General features: G+C 47.2%; 1 protein-coding gene across 12 annotated transcripts in view; it reads left to right on the forward strand.

Moving 5' to 3' along the window:
- Positions 1-2,441: 2,441 nt before the first annotated feature.
- The window catches only part of DTX2 (deltex E3 ubiquitin ligase 2), a 69,458-nt gene continuing 56,438 nt past the window's right edge, over positions 2,442-15,461 (forward strand). For 11 of the 12 annotated variants that reach the window (XM_090026399.1, XM_090026397.1, XM_090026400.1 and 8 more), the window contains exons 1-2: positions 2,442-2,556; positions 9,372-9,740. In XM_090026399.1, the coding sequence (XP_089882525.1) occupies positions 9,461-9,740 (280 nt within the window). In that variant the 5' untranslated portion in view covers positions 2,442-2,556; positions 9,372-9,460. Of the gene's footprint in view, positions 2,557-3,129; positions 3,349-9,371; positions 9,741-15,461 lie in introns of those variants that run through there. The other variant, XM_090026398.1, reaches the window with a different exon arrangement.

Below are 15,461 nucleotides of genomic sequence, written 5' to 3' on the forward strand. Positions count from 1 at the left end.
GGAACACCTGCTCCAGCGCTTCACACACAACCCCAGCCACAAAGCACCTAACATCCAAGAGAGGAAAAGAGCAAGAGGGACCCAAGGGCGCCACTGATGCCTAAGGGAATCTGTGAAGTAAAATAGCTCATTAAAGTAGCAGGCAAACTGAATTATGCTGAGGCTTTTTAGCCATAGTTCAGGCCTTCCTGGAACTAAGCGACAAAATTGAACAGAGCGCCTTCTGTGGCACTGGGAGATGTGAACGGTGCGACTGGGCACTAGACGAGCAAAGGACAGCAGTTTCCGTATAGGGAATGTGGCTGGCACAGTGCCAGGGGATTGGTGTGCCATATAAAGTCTGCTTGGCACAGAGCCAGGGGATTGGAGAATTTGGGATGAGACAAGCGAGAGACAAAGAAAGCAACACGTGTGTTTTGCGTTGCCACCTTAGGGAGACAGGAGCAACCTTGGACTTCTTGTTTGAACAATGAGGAATTCAGAACTAACATCCCATGTACCCTGGTACCACCAAAGGTCGGTACTGTAACGTCTAAAGGAACCGCTTGCCAGGTTATATTATGGGGAGGAAACCTGTAATAAATCCTAGGGATTGCTGTTTAAATTCACTTGATACCAATTTAGATGAGGGGCTGGGTCAATCCTTGGGGGTCTCTGGTAAAAGGAATCCTAGGGGCAACAATATGATCCTAGGGACTGGACCATACCCCATGGTCCACAGCAATTCTCAACCTTTTTAATGCTGGCTCTTAGTTTTCACTCATTTTTCTGTAGTCAGCAAACAATAGAGCAATTCTCTTGCAGAGGATTCAGAAAGCCCACAATTCAGTGTTTTTAACGCAACAGATTCATTCTTATTTCAAATGTCTGTGTTTCTCTTGTGAATCATTTTGAACACCTAACTACTAATATCACGTGACAGCCTGCAAGCACTCCTGAAAGGCTCTCAAGGCACCCCAGGGTGCTGTGGCACACTGGTTGAGAATTACTGCCATACAGGAAGGCAAAACATCTTACAAGTATCCTTGCAATCTGACCGAAGGAAAACTCCTTCCTGCCCCCAAATCTGACAGTTGGTTTAATCCTGGAAACATAAGCAAGACACACCAGCCAGGCATCTGAGAGATGATTCAGCTCTGTGAACATACCCCCAGACCTGAGAGATACAGGGAACATGGCCCAGCAGATAAAGCACAGGGCCATTGTAATGCTGCCTCAAGAGGGTATTTTGCTGAGAAACAAGGTCCTGGTTTCACATTCATGTTTCTTCCAAGAGGACTGACCCAAAGTTCAGAGCTCCAGCAGCTTTGCAAACTTCTCTAATTGTTTTGGAAACTTCTTTGCTAGTCTGATGAATCCATAAAATACTGACAATCTCCACCCCTCATGGCTGGCCCATCACTGAGCTCAAGTCCTGACCCTTACTGCATCCAAGGGAAGAACAGAGAATGCAAAGCAATGCTAAAGCACCAAAGAGAATTAGAGCTAAAAAAAAAAAAAAAAGATCAATCCTCCTGTTCTGTACAATAAAAAGCTTTCAACAAAAGACTCAGAATAAAAATTGCCAATGTCTCAGAAGTGGGAAGAAGCGAGGTTGTTTTAACTCGGCTGTCTCCACCAACGCAGAATTGTTCTTGAAAAATATGTGATCGAGCCTGACCCTGAATTTGGCAGGGGAGAGAACTGAGCCTGTAAGGCTTTTCAAGTCTTTTTGGAGAAATAAATCTCTTTCTTCAGTGCTCATCTTTAAGGCCGAGAACAGAAAGGTTCTTTAATACTGCAGGTGATTCTCTTCCTTTGTGCCACTTCTGCAATCCTGCCTTTATCACTCACAGCCACAACTGGGATGATTAGTGTTCATCAGACACTGGTTTCAAAGCCTATCTGATTCTGGTTCAGACTTCTTAGGCTTGTTTGATGTCTGAGGGTTCAAGAACCAATAGCACCACAGAAAACAGAACATGAATTCAGGATTAACCTGCATCAATGAATCTTCTTTGAGGCACCGATGCATAAACACTGTTTTCTTTACAAGAATGTGTGTGTTTCCCTGCTGGAAGTCTCAGGTCCTAAAATGCCCCTCTTCAATCACCTTCCTCAGCCTTGCTAGTCATCCCTGTAACAGGTTGTTCCCATTGTTATGTCTTGATCCCACAATCTAATCCACCACGATGTCACTGGGCGAAGCAGCTTTGATCAGAGCCGCCTCTCGAAATGCAGCCGCGCAGACAGCAACTCTCTCTCCATTAAAAGGGGCAGACAAAGAAAGAGAAGAGATGATGATAAATACTCTGAAACCAGAGAGTGAGCCCACGAGATGGGAGGTGCGGAGAAGTTGCTACAGGAGCTGAGGCCCCGGCGCCGAGGGCCACGTGGAGAAACACCACGAGCCTCCCCACGCCCCCTGCCCGCCCCGCCCCCCGCAGTACCCGCCCCCGCGACTACAACCCCCAGCATGCCTCGCGCGGGGCGCATGCGTACTGGGCCTCGCCGGGCTGCGCCGGGAAGTCGTTGCCCAGTTGCGCTCGCCGCCGCCCGAGGAGACGCGCCGCCACGGTGAGCCTGGGTCCCGGGCCGGGCCGGGAGGGGAGCGGGCGGGTGTGGGGCCGCGGCGGTCCCGGCAGCCTCCAGTCCCCTGCTGCTTTCTGGGAGCCCCTCCCCACCCCTTCCCGCGGGAGCCCGGGGCCGTGGTCGCCCTAAGCCGTGCCCGTGCCTCTCCGCGGCGGCCGCACAAGGCCCCGGAGCCGGTGTCAGCGTGGCCGTCCGCCTCCCTCTGGATGGGGATTGAGGCCTCGACACGAGCGGGGAGTTTTACTGCATCCTCACCGGCTCCAGTGCTCTTGGCGGGTCGGAGCAGCTGGGCCAGTGGCACCCGGATCCGCTCTCGGGAGCGACGCGGGCTTCTCGCGGTCCAAATGCCCCGAGGTGCGGTGAGACTCGTGCTCCTGGAAAACCCAGAGCCTGGTGACCTGGAGGCTCCTGAAGCGTGTCCTTTGTCTCAGCTTTAAGGAATTTCTCTCTCGCATCTTCGGGATTGGAGCCTGTGAACACTGGTTACCAAGGTCCTGGTCTGGACTGCGAGAAATGCCGGTGCAACTTGTTCGTTAGTGGTGCGATGTTTTCACATCCCCAGCCAGCAAAGCAGCAAACCTGTTCAGTGCGGTCACGCTCTGGGAGTTGTCTTGTAGGCCACAAGGGGACTGTTTATGGCGATAAACACTGCATCTGGTATGGTCAGCAGGATCCGACCCCTGGCTCTGAACCTGCATCTGGACCCAGAATGGATCTGCCTGTTTGTGGGTCTGGTTGCAGGGGCTGGAGTCTGAGCTGCTTCTCTAGGAATTGGCAGTAAGTTTGTGTATTCTTGTCATAGTATGCAATCACTTCCTAATCTCTGGTGTAGTCTCATGAGGTAGAGCAGTGCTCTTACCCCCATTTTACTGGTGGGAAGCTGAGGCAGAGAGATGCAGTGACTTATTTAGGGTCACCCAGCACTAAGCAAGGACTTGAACCCAAGTTCCCAGGTTAGTATTTGAACTTTGGGCCAGTCTCCCTAGGTAATTGTGTGCCTTGACACTTAACTGCGGTGCCTGCCTTCAAGGTATTATGGTTTCTTGATTAGGATTCTTTAATGGGCCACTGGAAATTTTTTAATTGGATTTCCTTCCTGCTGTGGCTAAGAGTTATTGGGTCTCCTAAACTGCTTGAATTGACAATCCATTTTTTACTTTTAGTAGTTTACACTGATGGCCTTTGTCTGAGCAGTATCAGTTTCAGTTTTGCCTATGGTCTGGTTTGCTTTTAGGTTCTTGCTGTTTGCCTTTGAACAAACAGTCCCTTCTGCTTGGAGTTTTTACTGCAGTCTTCCCTAACTTTGTATTTGAGCAACACCTTAAGAAAATATTCATCACACTTACTTCCATTGGGGTTAAAGTGGAAAGTGGTGGGAAGAGGCCTGTTTGTTAAAGTACCAACTTCAGACTGAATTACTGAGTTCAATTTTTGGCTTTGCTATTGTTTTCTTTGAGATCATAGGCAGGTCACATTACTGCTCTGTGCTTCAATTTCTCCATCTGTAGAAACAGACCGTTCTTTATCTGTCATCTCTCTAAATCATAACTGACAGCTGTTTTCCTAAAGGGCTCTGTCCAGGGGGTCCCTTATCTTGATTAAAGCTCCTGTAGTTTATAAATTGCTGATGGTAGGAAGTCTTTAATGCTGCAAAATCATTCTGCTGATCTCAAATCCACTTGCCTACAGATTATGAAGTGAAGATTGCAAGTACAGTAATTGCAAGGTCCCGAAATAGAATTTGTGGTTCTCTAATCTCTCATATCAGGCTGGGTGAGACCTTCCCCTGCTTTTACTTGGCAGTTGTTAATTCTTCTGTTAGCATTCACATAGATCTGCATGACTTCCTTAAACTCTTTTTGACTTGTCAGACTGAGACTGGCACTGTAAAAGAACCTTGTAGATAGATCTGTAGATGATCGTAACTTCTTGATGGTATTTATGCCGGCAGATGTGAGCAATGCTGTGTATTGTTTATCTCTTGTGATGTGTCCTCATTTGTGGCATGCCATGTCTCATTTATATCTCCCCGTGTCTTGCGGGGCTTCAAACTGGCGTATGTTGTAATGGAAGGTGACAAGATTTGATGCGAGTTGGATGACACAAAAGCTCAGGCTGCCTATGGGAGTTGGACTTCTGACTCATCCTAAAGCATGTTGAAATCTGGCTGCAAAAACCAGAAAGAAACCTATTCATTTGATTTCTCTGTTGCACTAGGTGCGGGGACTTGTTACCTTATAGTCACTGACATAATGCCACTCCTGGGTCTGGATGGGTGCTATTCTATCTTTTGGCTCTGTTAATTCTTGTGACTTAGCAAGTTGTTGATTTCCTTCTAGCCCAGTCTTTTCCTGTATCTTGCCAGGAATATTAAGTTCATGCACAAGTGGGTAAATTCATCTTCCATTTGCACACTTCCTGGAACAAATGACAGCATCACCCCCAACTTGTTTTGCCTCTGAATTTCTGTGTAGGGTCATGGCTGAAATTGGCTTTACCTAGAGCAGTGATTTTCAACAGGGTACCACAGCACCTGTGGGGTGCCTTGAGATCCTTTCAAAGGTGCCACAGGGTGCCGCACAGTATTAGTGCTGGTAGGTGTACAAACGTGACTCACAAGGCAAACACAGGTATTCTGACCTGTTGTGTTTTTTTGGAGTTCTTTGCAACAGAACTCAGAAATGATTGCTCGATTATTTCTCTGTAGTCAAAGAAAGTGTGAATACAAAGAGCTGGCATTTTCTGAGCGGTGTCTTCAGGCTATCAGTGTGTGCCTAGAGTCTAGAAAGGTTGAGAATCACTGATCTAGAGGGTATGTTTCACTCTGTTTCAGTGCTTCTGTTTTGTTTTCTGAGTGACTTGAACCCAGCTCTCCTGACACTTAGGCCAGAGCGAGTTTTTGATTGGTCTTTCTTTCTTTCTCATCTGTGAATTCCTAACCAGGTGACTGGGGCAGCCCCTGGCTTGCTCTGAACCCCGAGTCAGGAATACATGTATTTCTAAGAGGTAGTTTTTGGCTCTAGTAAAAGCTGATGTGGGGATGATGGAGAGAGGCTGTATAGCCTGCCCTGATGCAGCGGGGCTGCCTGGAACTGATGTGATTCTAGTAAGTTTCACTGTGCTGCTTAATTGGAGATCTGACAGGGTCTGCTTTGGCCTGTGGGGCCCAGGAACAGAAAAGGGGCCCAAGGATGCTCTGCAGCTGTACCCTCTCCTCCCCCTAGCCTGCTCTGAGCAAGGGTTGATGATTGCTCTGGGATTTCTGCATTCTCAAAACAGAATGAACCTAAAATTGCATTAGCTTTGCAGTGGTGTTTGTTAAACCTTATGACCTTGCTCTTCCCTTTGGGATTTTGGAACTGCAGCAGGTACAGGGTACCCACAGTGGTATAATGCACCTACGCTGCCAATCCTTGATGCCTGAGAGCCCACTAACTTAGCATAGCCAAAGCAGTCTCTTAATTCAAATGTAATCCCTTCATGGTGATTATCTGTAGCCCCTTGTTTGTGGACCTCCCATTTCCTGAATGTGTTGTTATTGCCTGACGGTTCTTTGCTGGGTGCTCTCCTGTTTGAATAACATGTTCAAACGGCTCACGTATTGTAAGACTGTCCTTTATGTTGGGATTTGAAGACAGCCTGCAATCACAGCCCAGATCAAGGGTTCCCGTGGCTTTTTCTTTTTTGCTTGTGGTGCATACTGCTGTGCCATTTAGTTTTTATTAGCACTGGCAGAAACTTAAAGGGACTCTGTCATCTGGATGTTAGAGCTGCAGTTGAGAGGTTTTAAGTAGAAAGATTTTCATAGACTAGAAATGGTTTTCTCCTACAGCCTTGTGATCTCCAGCCCAGCAATGCCTTGCTCCAGCTTGGGAAGGCAGAGGTGAATATGAGTAGAAACATAGGTGAAATTTGCAAAGACTATTTTCTTCCTTCACTTCTCCAAATCTCACAATTAAATCCATGTGGATTAGTCCTCACACAAGGCCCAGTTAAGTCACAAGGGACAGGCAGAGCTGAATTCAGGAACCGGGCCCAAGCTAACAATCAAGCAGCATAAATCATGAAGAACAAACTCAAATGTAAACATTTCAGGTTTGAACATTTGGTTTTTTTACATGTGTTAGGATCTGCTGGCAAGGAGAGGACTTCACTGTGCTTGACACTGTGGTAGCACAGCCATTTCCTGCAGTTGAAGACTGTGATTCTCAGTCTTCTTAGCCTCAAGACCTCCCTCCATAACTTTTCTGAATTTTGTGGCTACAGTTTAAATTCGGAAAAGATATGGAAGGCTGCCTTGAGGCTAACAAAATGTTAAGAACCACTGATCTAACTGGTGCATGGTGAGAGCAGCAGGGACAAGACAGCAGTCCTCATAGGAGCAGCTGTGGGCACCATTGGGACAGACGCAGGGCACTGGATTGGGGAGGAGGGTGGCCATATCGTCCTGATTCAGAATCGCTGATTAAAAGTACTGTGAGTAACAGAAGGTAGCAGGCTGTGAGAGTTTGTGCTGCTATGTAACTGCGGTGTCTGAGGCTGTAGATCTCACCAGGACTGGATTCAGAATTAAATACTTGACACACAAGTACAGAAGATCATGGGAGATGCATGGTGCCATGTTGTAGATGAGCGTGCAAACTCATTGATATGTGCATCATTATTCTTAGTTGCCACTGGTGCCTGATGCTAATACAGTGGATATATCGCATATTGAGACCACAAACTTCTTAAGGTTCTTACCACACCCTGTTGCAAACTGCTTCCATCTTTCATGAAGTAGGCTGGAGGCCAGGGTCAGAGTTAAGGAGGTGTGAGTGACCTTAATTTTGAATTTCCAGGTTTCTAAACGTTTCTGGTTTTTTAAGAGAACTGTCCTCAGTTCCATCTTTAGGTTACCATAGTGTTTTGCTGGGCCCTGGAACACACATGGATTGTTTCACAATCCTTCCAAACAGCTGCAGGCTCGAGTTTCATCCAGATGCACACTTTGGCATAGGTTGAGACCCTCCTCCCTTTTAAAGGGTTGGATTCTGAGTTCAGGAAACAGGATCCAGTACCTCCTGGGCAGTGAATGTATATTGACACAGAAGTTGTCTGCAGCCAGTCAGGATGCTCTAATTTGCATGCTTGAGCCGATTGACTAATGTGGGTCCCAAACTCAAAGCATTGTTAGCCCTCTAAGAAGTAAGTGGTACCTACCTACCTGATCATTTTCAGCCAATTGTGAGCCAGGATTGTATTGTGCACCAGGTAACAGGCTGACATCACTTGGGCATTAGTGCTTTGAGGGAGATGACAGGGTAAGGAGGACATGTAAGTAGATCTATTTCTGCTTTGATTGTTCTTTCCCTTCTTTTGCCACTATATTTTTAAAAGGAACAAAAACAAGTGGTGCGATGCCTCCGTCACAGAGGCAAAGCCTCCCACTGTCAGCCTGCTTTGCTGCTGGTTCTTAGAGTTAATGGTATAGTATGTGGCAAGCAAGAAACCCTTAGTTAGGGGGAGTGCAGGGCATATGCTGTGCACCAGCCTTGCATGGGAAACTCTGCAGGCATGCTCTGAGCTAGGTCAGTTTGAATTTCGTTTGGAAACAATGACAGTCGTCTTATCAGAGCAGCATTGCCAGGTGCTTGTGCGAAACCCAGTGTAAAAAGAATTAGCAAGAGGTAGGTGTTGGGTTTTGTTTCTGGGGTTTGTTCATGTGATCTGTGATCCCACGCAGTAGAATACCCAGCCCTGGTGCATGATGTGCTATTGCCAGCTACCCGTGTCTCATTCCTGGGGCAAGAACTTTTTTAGCATACAGCGCTCTGAAGGAATTTCATTTGCTACCAGTGATTCCAAGGTAAGAGGGCTAGGACTTGTTCATGAGTCACCCATGTGGGCTTCACCAAGGATGTTATCTTTCTTCCCCATATAGCACAGCTCTCCTTTGGGGAATGCAGACAAGAGGTGGCCTTAGTCTTCCATTCTGATTAGTCTGAAATAACGAGCCAGACCTGATTGGTGGATGTGTCACCTGCAGCAGCGGCTCTTCCTCCATCCTAAAGCGATGTCTCTCCTGATGTTGCCTGCCTCCGACAGATGCTGCTGAGACACTCAAGCCTCTCAATAAAGCAGCTGTCATGGGAAACATCTTCCAGACAGCAGATGACTGTACTGTGACTTAAGTGGGCCCTGCTCTCCCATAACCCCAGCATTTGCTCCCAAGTGTCTGTGTCATTCTGGAGGACTTGCTCTGTGAATTGCATTGTATATTAACAGACAGAGTTCTCCCTATGCTGCAGGGATGCTTTTGGTGATACATGTGTACAGGGTCTTGCTCACAGGTTCTGGTCTGGTGTCAGACCTCTCTGCAGGGCTGATCTGGTGGGGGCTCTGAGTTGAGATCTGAGCCTGTGAATGTACTGCAAAGTAAATAAGGAAAAGCAGAAATTGGGAACCTTTTACCTGTTTATGTAAGCACCAGCAATGTGCTTGGTGGCATATAGTGCCAAGAGTGTTTGCTTCAGAGACCTTCTGTAATTTAGAAGTCTGGGGGCTGTGGAGAGGAAGGGCTTGGTTGTAAAACCACCAGGGTTGGCAAAAGGGTTGAAGCAGCACCCACAGCTGCATTTCACCTGTTGGTTCTGAACCTTACTAGCTTTGCCGCTGTCATAGCCTCTGGAATCGTTCAGCACCGTGACCCTCTGACTTCAGACCTTCCCCCGTTTAACAGGGTTTCTCCCATTCCCTTGCTTCCAGCCCTGGAGTGCTCTCCTTAACTTTGCATATCTTGTCTTTGCTTCTCTCTGCAGGCCTGACAGATGCCATTGGAGAGGATGGTTTGAGGGCTGTCCAGTCAACCTCCCTGGCTCTTCTCGCTTTTAGCGTAAGACCTTGAACAATGGCAGCAGCACCATCGGGACTCTCCGCTCCTGTGCCAGGGGGTGCCAGCCCTGGTGCCGTGGCAGTGTGGGAGTGGCAGGATGAATTTGGCAAGTGGAGACCATACCAAGGGAGCGTGTGCAGCTACATCGAACAGTCTTTCCAGGCCTCTCAGCAGAAGGGGAAGCGCTTGGGGCCAGGGCCTGCTAACAATAGCATCCCCTTGGGCCATGCAGATGCCATGTTGGCCCCGTACGTCATCGATATCTCAAGCCTGATGCAGTTCCGGCAGGACACGGGTAAAAGATCTCTTGCCTGGCTACATGCAAGTCCTGTCCTCTTAGGAAATCAATGAGTTCATTAGTGGGAGCTTGTGCTTACATGACTGTAGGGTCAGGATCTTGCAAAGGGCTCTCCTTTTCCTCCCTCACCCCACCCACACCCACACTCAAGAAGAACTGTATAAAAAGGACTCCTTTATGATTAAAATGCTGTGGTTTGAGTGCCCTGTTCCCTTGGACTGTAGCACCAGCTGTTTGGGCTTGGCTCTGCACCCCATGCAGGATTCTGTCCAACACCTGATCCCCAGAGTGATGTAGAAAGCTGCCTGCTTGCACTCATTCTCCTGGGGTTTTCTCTGTCTCCCAGGAAGGCCGATAGGTTAGCCATTGTGTGTAAGGTACAGGGTTAAGAGCCAGGAGGCCTGGGTTCTGTTCCCAGTTTCTGCCCCTGAGGTCACTCAACCCAGTGGTTTAACATCTGTTCAGTTGAGATAATTACCCTTAGACAATTTGGGTCCATTGTGTTTCCCTGCACCCTGAGAGCTGCTAAGTGTCTGCTTACCTCTGGAAAATTAGATCTTGTTCTGGACACCCACAATAAATTACTGCTTTTGGAAATGGGAGCCTTTCTGTGCCTCTGTTTCCACATCCATAGGATGGGGTAATGCCTTCCTCACAGCATGGGATGGAGCTTAATGCAGCACCTCAAATTTACTTTGAAGGTCCTGGAAAAGGACTCCTACTTTCTAATCTTTTTGACAACTGCATCTGATTGATCAGCTGTCTGATGGTTACAGACACCAGCACAGCCTGCACAGGAACAGGCCTGGGTCATAGTTATGCTTTATAACTCTAACATTAGTCACTGAGCTACGACTGGGCTGGGCCTAGCGAGGAAGTGTATCTAAGGAGGTGTCCTGAGTGAGGTCCTTCCTTAGCAGGTCATGTGGAGTGAGTGAGATCTGTAAGGCCCTAACTGGCTTGGTACCAAGCTTTCTTAGGCCACGGACATCCCTGTTTGGGTGATGCTCAGAATTCTCTGGCAGGGGTCACTGTGGCTGCTTCTTTCCATTGCTGTCTTAGTGGTGTAGTTATGAATTGAACCCAGATACCCTGACTCAAACCTTGCTCTAACTGGTAGCCAGTTCTCTCCAAACCCACTCACACCCACCTATTTCTGACTGTAGTTACAGCCAGTGGGATTGAATTGCTACTGAGAATTTGTGCCAACATTGCAATGAGTCACTGTTCACAGCACTCAGCAGTGGGTCCAGTTCTTAATGTAGAGCAGCCTAATTTTGTGAGCAGCCTGGAGAAGGGGCATTGAACAGTTCTGTCCTTCAAGCCAACCTATAAACAGAATATTCTTCCTCAGCAGAAGGATGGTCTGACCCTGAATCATGAAAACACCTACTGGTGCCATCTGTTGTCTCGAATCTCTCAGATCCCTTTCACTTCAGTGGATTCCAAAGCACTCTGCAAACTATATTGTTGCAGCACCACTGAAATGTCTCTGCTTCCTGTGGGGTGGAGCCACTAGGGTAGGGGAGTGATGATGTTGGCCGTGGTCCCTGGAGTTTTGTCACTGTGGGATGGTGTCTTTAATGTTGCAACAGCTAGTTCAGGGTAGAGAATTGTACCTGAAAGTCTCCCCAGCAGGATAAAATGTTTGTGAAGGGCTGATGTGCTAAATTTAAAAGGACCCTGCTGGGATTCCAACTGGGTACTGCCAGGGCTGGAGGTATCTGATATGTTACTTGCCCCACAAAGCTACATGCTCTGTTTTGCATTTTTCTGTGCTCTTTATGCTTTTACCTCTTATTTTCTCCTGTCCTTGTTTGAGTCAAAGCCCAGTTTCTGTGTGTGAGCCTCCTTGCCTCTCAACCTTTCTAAGTGATCAGGTGACCTTCAGACTGACCTTCAGAACGTGCTGGAGGTGAAAAACCCTCTGCTGGAAACTCTTCTAGGAAAAAAGTGGGCCATTGCCTTCCCATTAGCTGTGAGACCCAAAAGCAGGCTTTTCAAAGGAAACTAGGAGAATAACAGGAAGCCAGTGGTCACGGGCCCAGCATGTCCGCTCAAGTGTAGTGACAGCTGCAGAGGCGGATTCCACATGCTGGATTAGGAGCAAGTCACAGCTGCTAGCCGGGGCAGATTAGCTAGAAAGTAATCATAAGCCGGCTTCAGGAGTTGGCGTGCAGGCAGCAGCAGCATTAGGGCAAGATAAGAAGGACTGCTGGAGGATTTCCACAATGCTGATGCCAAAAGCCACCTCTTCCCAGTGTTGGTTACAAGGGACTGCAGCTCTGTTCTTTGCAGGCTAGTTACCCTTTGCCCCATCACCTCATACTCTGTGTTCCTTATAGGCTGCTAGACCATTGGATTTGACTGCTAACCCCAGCTGAGCCACAGCAGCCCTTCCCACCACTAGGACCTTATGGTGGACTGTTTTAGCTAACATGGTTGAAACTCTGTTAGGGATGGGCTTGCTCTGTCCTCCCTAAACCCTTGGTTTTTACCAGCCTCCAGGTTGTAATCCCATCTCTGGCTTCCTCCCCATACATTCCTTCACCTGTGTGCCATGCAGTAGATTCCCATATACTAGATGTTAATTTGCAGAGACCAGCTGGGAAGTTGTGGGTACAGCCTACTTTCAGCCGTGTGCTCTGATTTTTTTTTTTTTCTTTTTTCCCAGCTGGTATCAGTCCTCTGAGCTCATTTACACTGCATTATGCCACCTGAGAATCTGGCCCACAAGAATTCCTAAACCCCAGATTTGACTTAGCAGAGTCCAGCCTGGTTTTGGGTCCAGCACTGGAGAAGTTGCCGTAACTCCTCTGCTTTCAGTAGCTTTTAAGTAGCATTTCCCACATTTTCTGGTGCTGCTGAGAGTTTCAGCACTCTCAGGATTGTAAAATAAACAGTGTTCCTTGAATACTTTTCCACTAAGGAGGTACTGCCTTTTGAAGCAGTATTTTACTATGCCATCAAAGCCATATATCTAGCATCTAAAATATGTGGTCCTGAGCACAGAGCTATGATCAGATGTGTTCCTGAGGCCCTATTTGTTGGGGACAGTGTTTTAAAGTATCTGGGAATCCCATTCCTCCCCCCCCAAGTTAGTGAGGTTGGTGCTGGGCAGTGTCATTCAGGAGTTGGAGCACTAGAGAACCCCTAAGTTCTTTCTGGTCTAGTCCTGTTTTTGATTCACTGAAAAGTCTTGCTTTCATTGATTCATGTCTAAGTTTCCCCATCTGTAGAAGGGATAGAATACCTGTCTACTTTACTGGGGGTGGGGGTGGGGTGGGGGAGGTAGGAGTCATGAGGTTTAATGGTTGAAAAGAACATAAATTCTTAAGAACGTAAGTCAGACAAATGGTCCATCTAGCCCAGTAGCCTGTCTTCTCCAGGGGCAGAAGTGGATGCTATGTAGGGAGAGTATTGAACTGGGTAGCTCTAGTCACTCTAGCGTGATCTATCTCCAATGTAATACTTGCCTTGACATCCACCGTTATTCATTTGGAGATGCCAAAGGAAACATCTCTGATTTCTTGAATGAAAGGGACTGTGGATCTGTGAGTGCCCTCCCCCCCATTATTTGAAGTCAGGGCTTTGTGATATAACTATATATATATATAGTTGTTTTAGCCTGGGGACTGAAGAAAGGATGTGCACTTGGACCCTGCCAATGTAAGCACTGTTTTTTAAATAGAGCAACTGCCTTTTCCTGCCTCATTAAGGCTCTTTGTTTCTCAGAGCACCTCCAAATAACCATTTGAAATTGCCTGGACCTAGTTAGTTCAAGGTTGCTGTAGAAACTTTGAATTTGATGGCTCCTAGTCAATTTTACCAATGATGCAGTTACCAGTAAATAGAGTATCTCGGGTTACAAAGTATTGTAAACAGTGTGACTGTGCTCTTGCCTAACACTTAGCTGATATGCAGATAGCTAGTGTTTGCTACAGTGTGAGGAGCAGGCAAGGACCTGGGGCCAGCATTTTGTAATGCAGTGAAGCCATGGTGCCTTTCTTTAGTATACATATAAGTGAAGTCTGCTGTATTTACACATGCAAACTTTAGCTTGAGCATTGTGGGCAATTTCATGTAAACCCTCTTATTCCCATTCTTTTAGCTCTTTTACCTGCAAGAACTTCTCAGACTTTGTTCTAGCTTTGAAGAATAAATTGGATCGACTTGGTCTGGTTACCATGAGTCACCAGAACAGTTCTGCATTTCTGTGCAGGGTCTTGTTGGTATATTATAACCAAATAAGCACTATCCCAAAATCAACAAAGTACAGTAAAAAATAGGAAGATGCATCTTGCCCATGCAACTAAAAGTAATATTTTCAAAAGCACCAAATTCTGTCTTCAAAGTAGATACACAGGAGGAAACTGAGTGTTACTGGGACCTGAGTCTAAACAAGAAATTACAGCACTTGCACATACGTGGGGAGTCTGCTTCAACAACGCATCAGAGCAGACATGATTAATTGAGTCTGCTCGAGCACATAAATCGACGAGCATCGTGTGTATTAGTGGCACAGCGCACATCAGCACTGAGAAAATGGCGGTGGTGTGCTTTAAACTAAAACACGTTCAGTGTACTTTAGTTCAACGCACTGCCAGTATTTTCTCAGCACTGACGCATGCTGTACCACTAATACACCTGCTTCCAGCACTGTATCAGGAACATATGTAAAAATGCCCTCTATGTTACACGTAAACCATACTAAATCCATGGCTTGTTAAGCAAGGATTAAGTTAGAACATGCTGTGAACAGTGGCATGTTAAGTGTTAATACCACTGGTGCTCAACCTTGTGGCTCCGTGGGCCAGATGAGTGGTATGGGGCCTGTCTGCAGGCCAGATTTAGGCTTTGGGGCCTAGCATAACCCCATCCTGCCTCCTGCATGTTAAGATTGGTTTCCAGGGGCCCAGAGCCTCCCCCTAACAGCCCACCCACATGGGGAGCGAACACTGAGGCCTGGTGCCACCTCCACTTGGCCCTGCATGCTGGGACTGGATGCTGGATCCAGTGCACAGGGCTTGGGGCTCCCCATGTGTCTGGAGATTTGGCACCACTCCCCATCTGCCAAATATCCAGACCATGGGGACTCCCACAGGCCACTTGACACAGCATCACAGGCTAGAGGTTGAGCACCTTTGATTTACCATTAAGAGGGGGTGATGGCTAGGATCCAGGATACCAATCTTAGGCTCTGTCCCTGGTCAGGGGTGGCAGGCAAGAGTTCAGAGTGGTGCTGGAGGACTACAAATTGCTTATTCTATCTCTGTGGAGCAGCCTGAAGTTGCCCTAACGTGAGCTAGGTAGCACTGCTAAGAGTTAACCTTCGTCTGAAGCAGCATAACTTGAGTTCTCAAGGACACTTAGTATGAGTCAATGAGCTTTAAAACATGGACCTTCACATATTAAGTGCCATTAGTATGGTTTAAGTATATGGTGTAATTTCATCCCAAGTTCCAGTGACTTTCATCATCTAAGTGCCTTAAGATACATCTGGGCTGCATGGTAGTGTAGATACCTGACCTAGCTTAAATAAGTTTGTTTAGGTACCACTGGTAGCCTAGATACACCAGCATGATGCTCATTGTAGGCTAATTTATCTTGCTCCTCCTAAATACACTTGCTGGGTGTTAAGTATAATTAAATTTCATGCTCGACTCCATTAGCTGCAGGCAACGATATGATACTTCTGTGCAGATGGAGACTGCCGAC

Source organism: Crocodylus siamensis, chromosome 13 (genome assembly GCF_052110815.1).
Source record: "Crocodylus siamensis isolate JL-2025a chromosome 13, ASM5211081v1, whole genome shotgun sequence".
NCBI classification, from domain to species: Eukaryota; Metazoa; Chordata; order Crocodylia; family Crocodylidae; genus Crocodylus; species Crocodylus siamensis.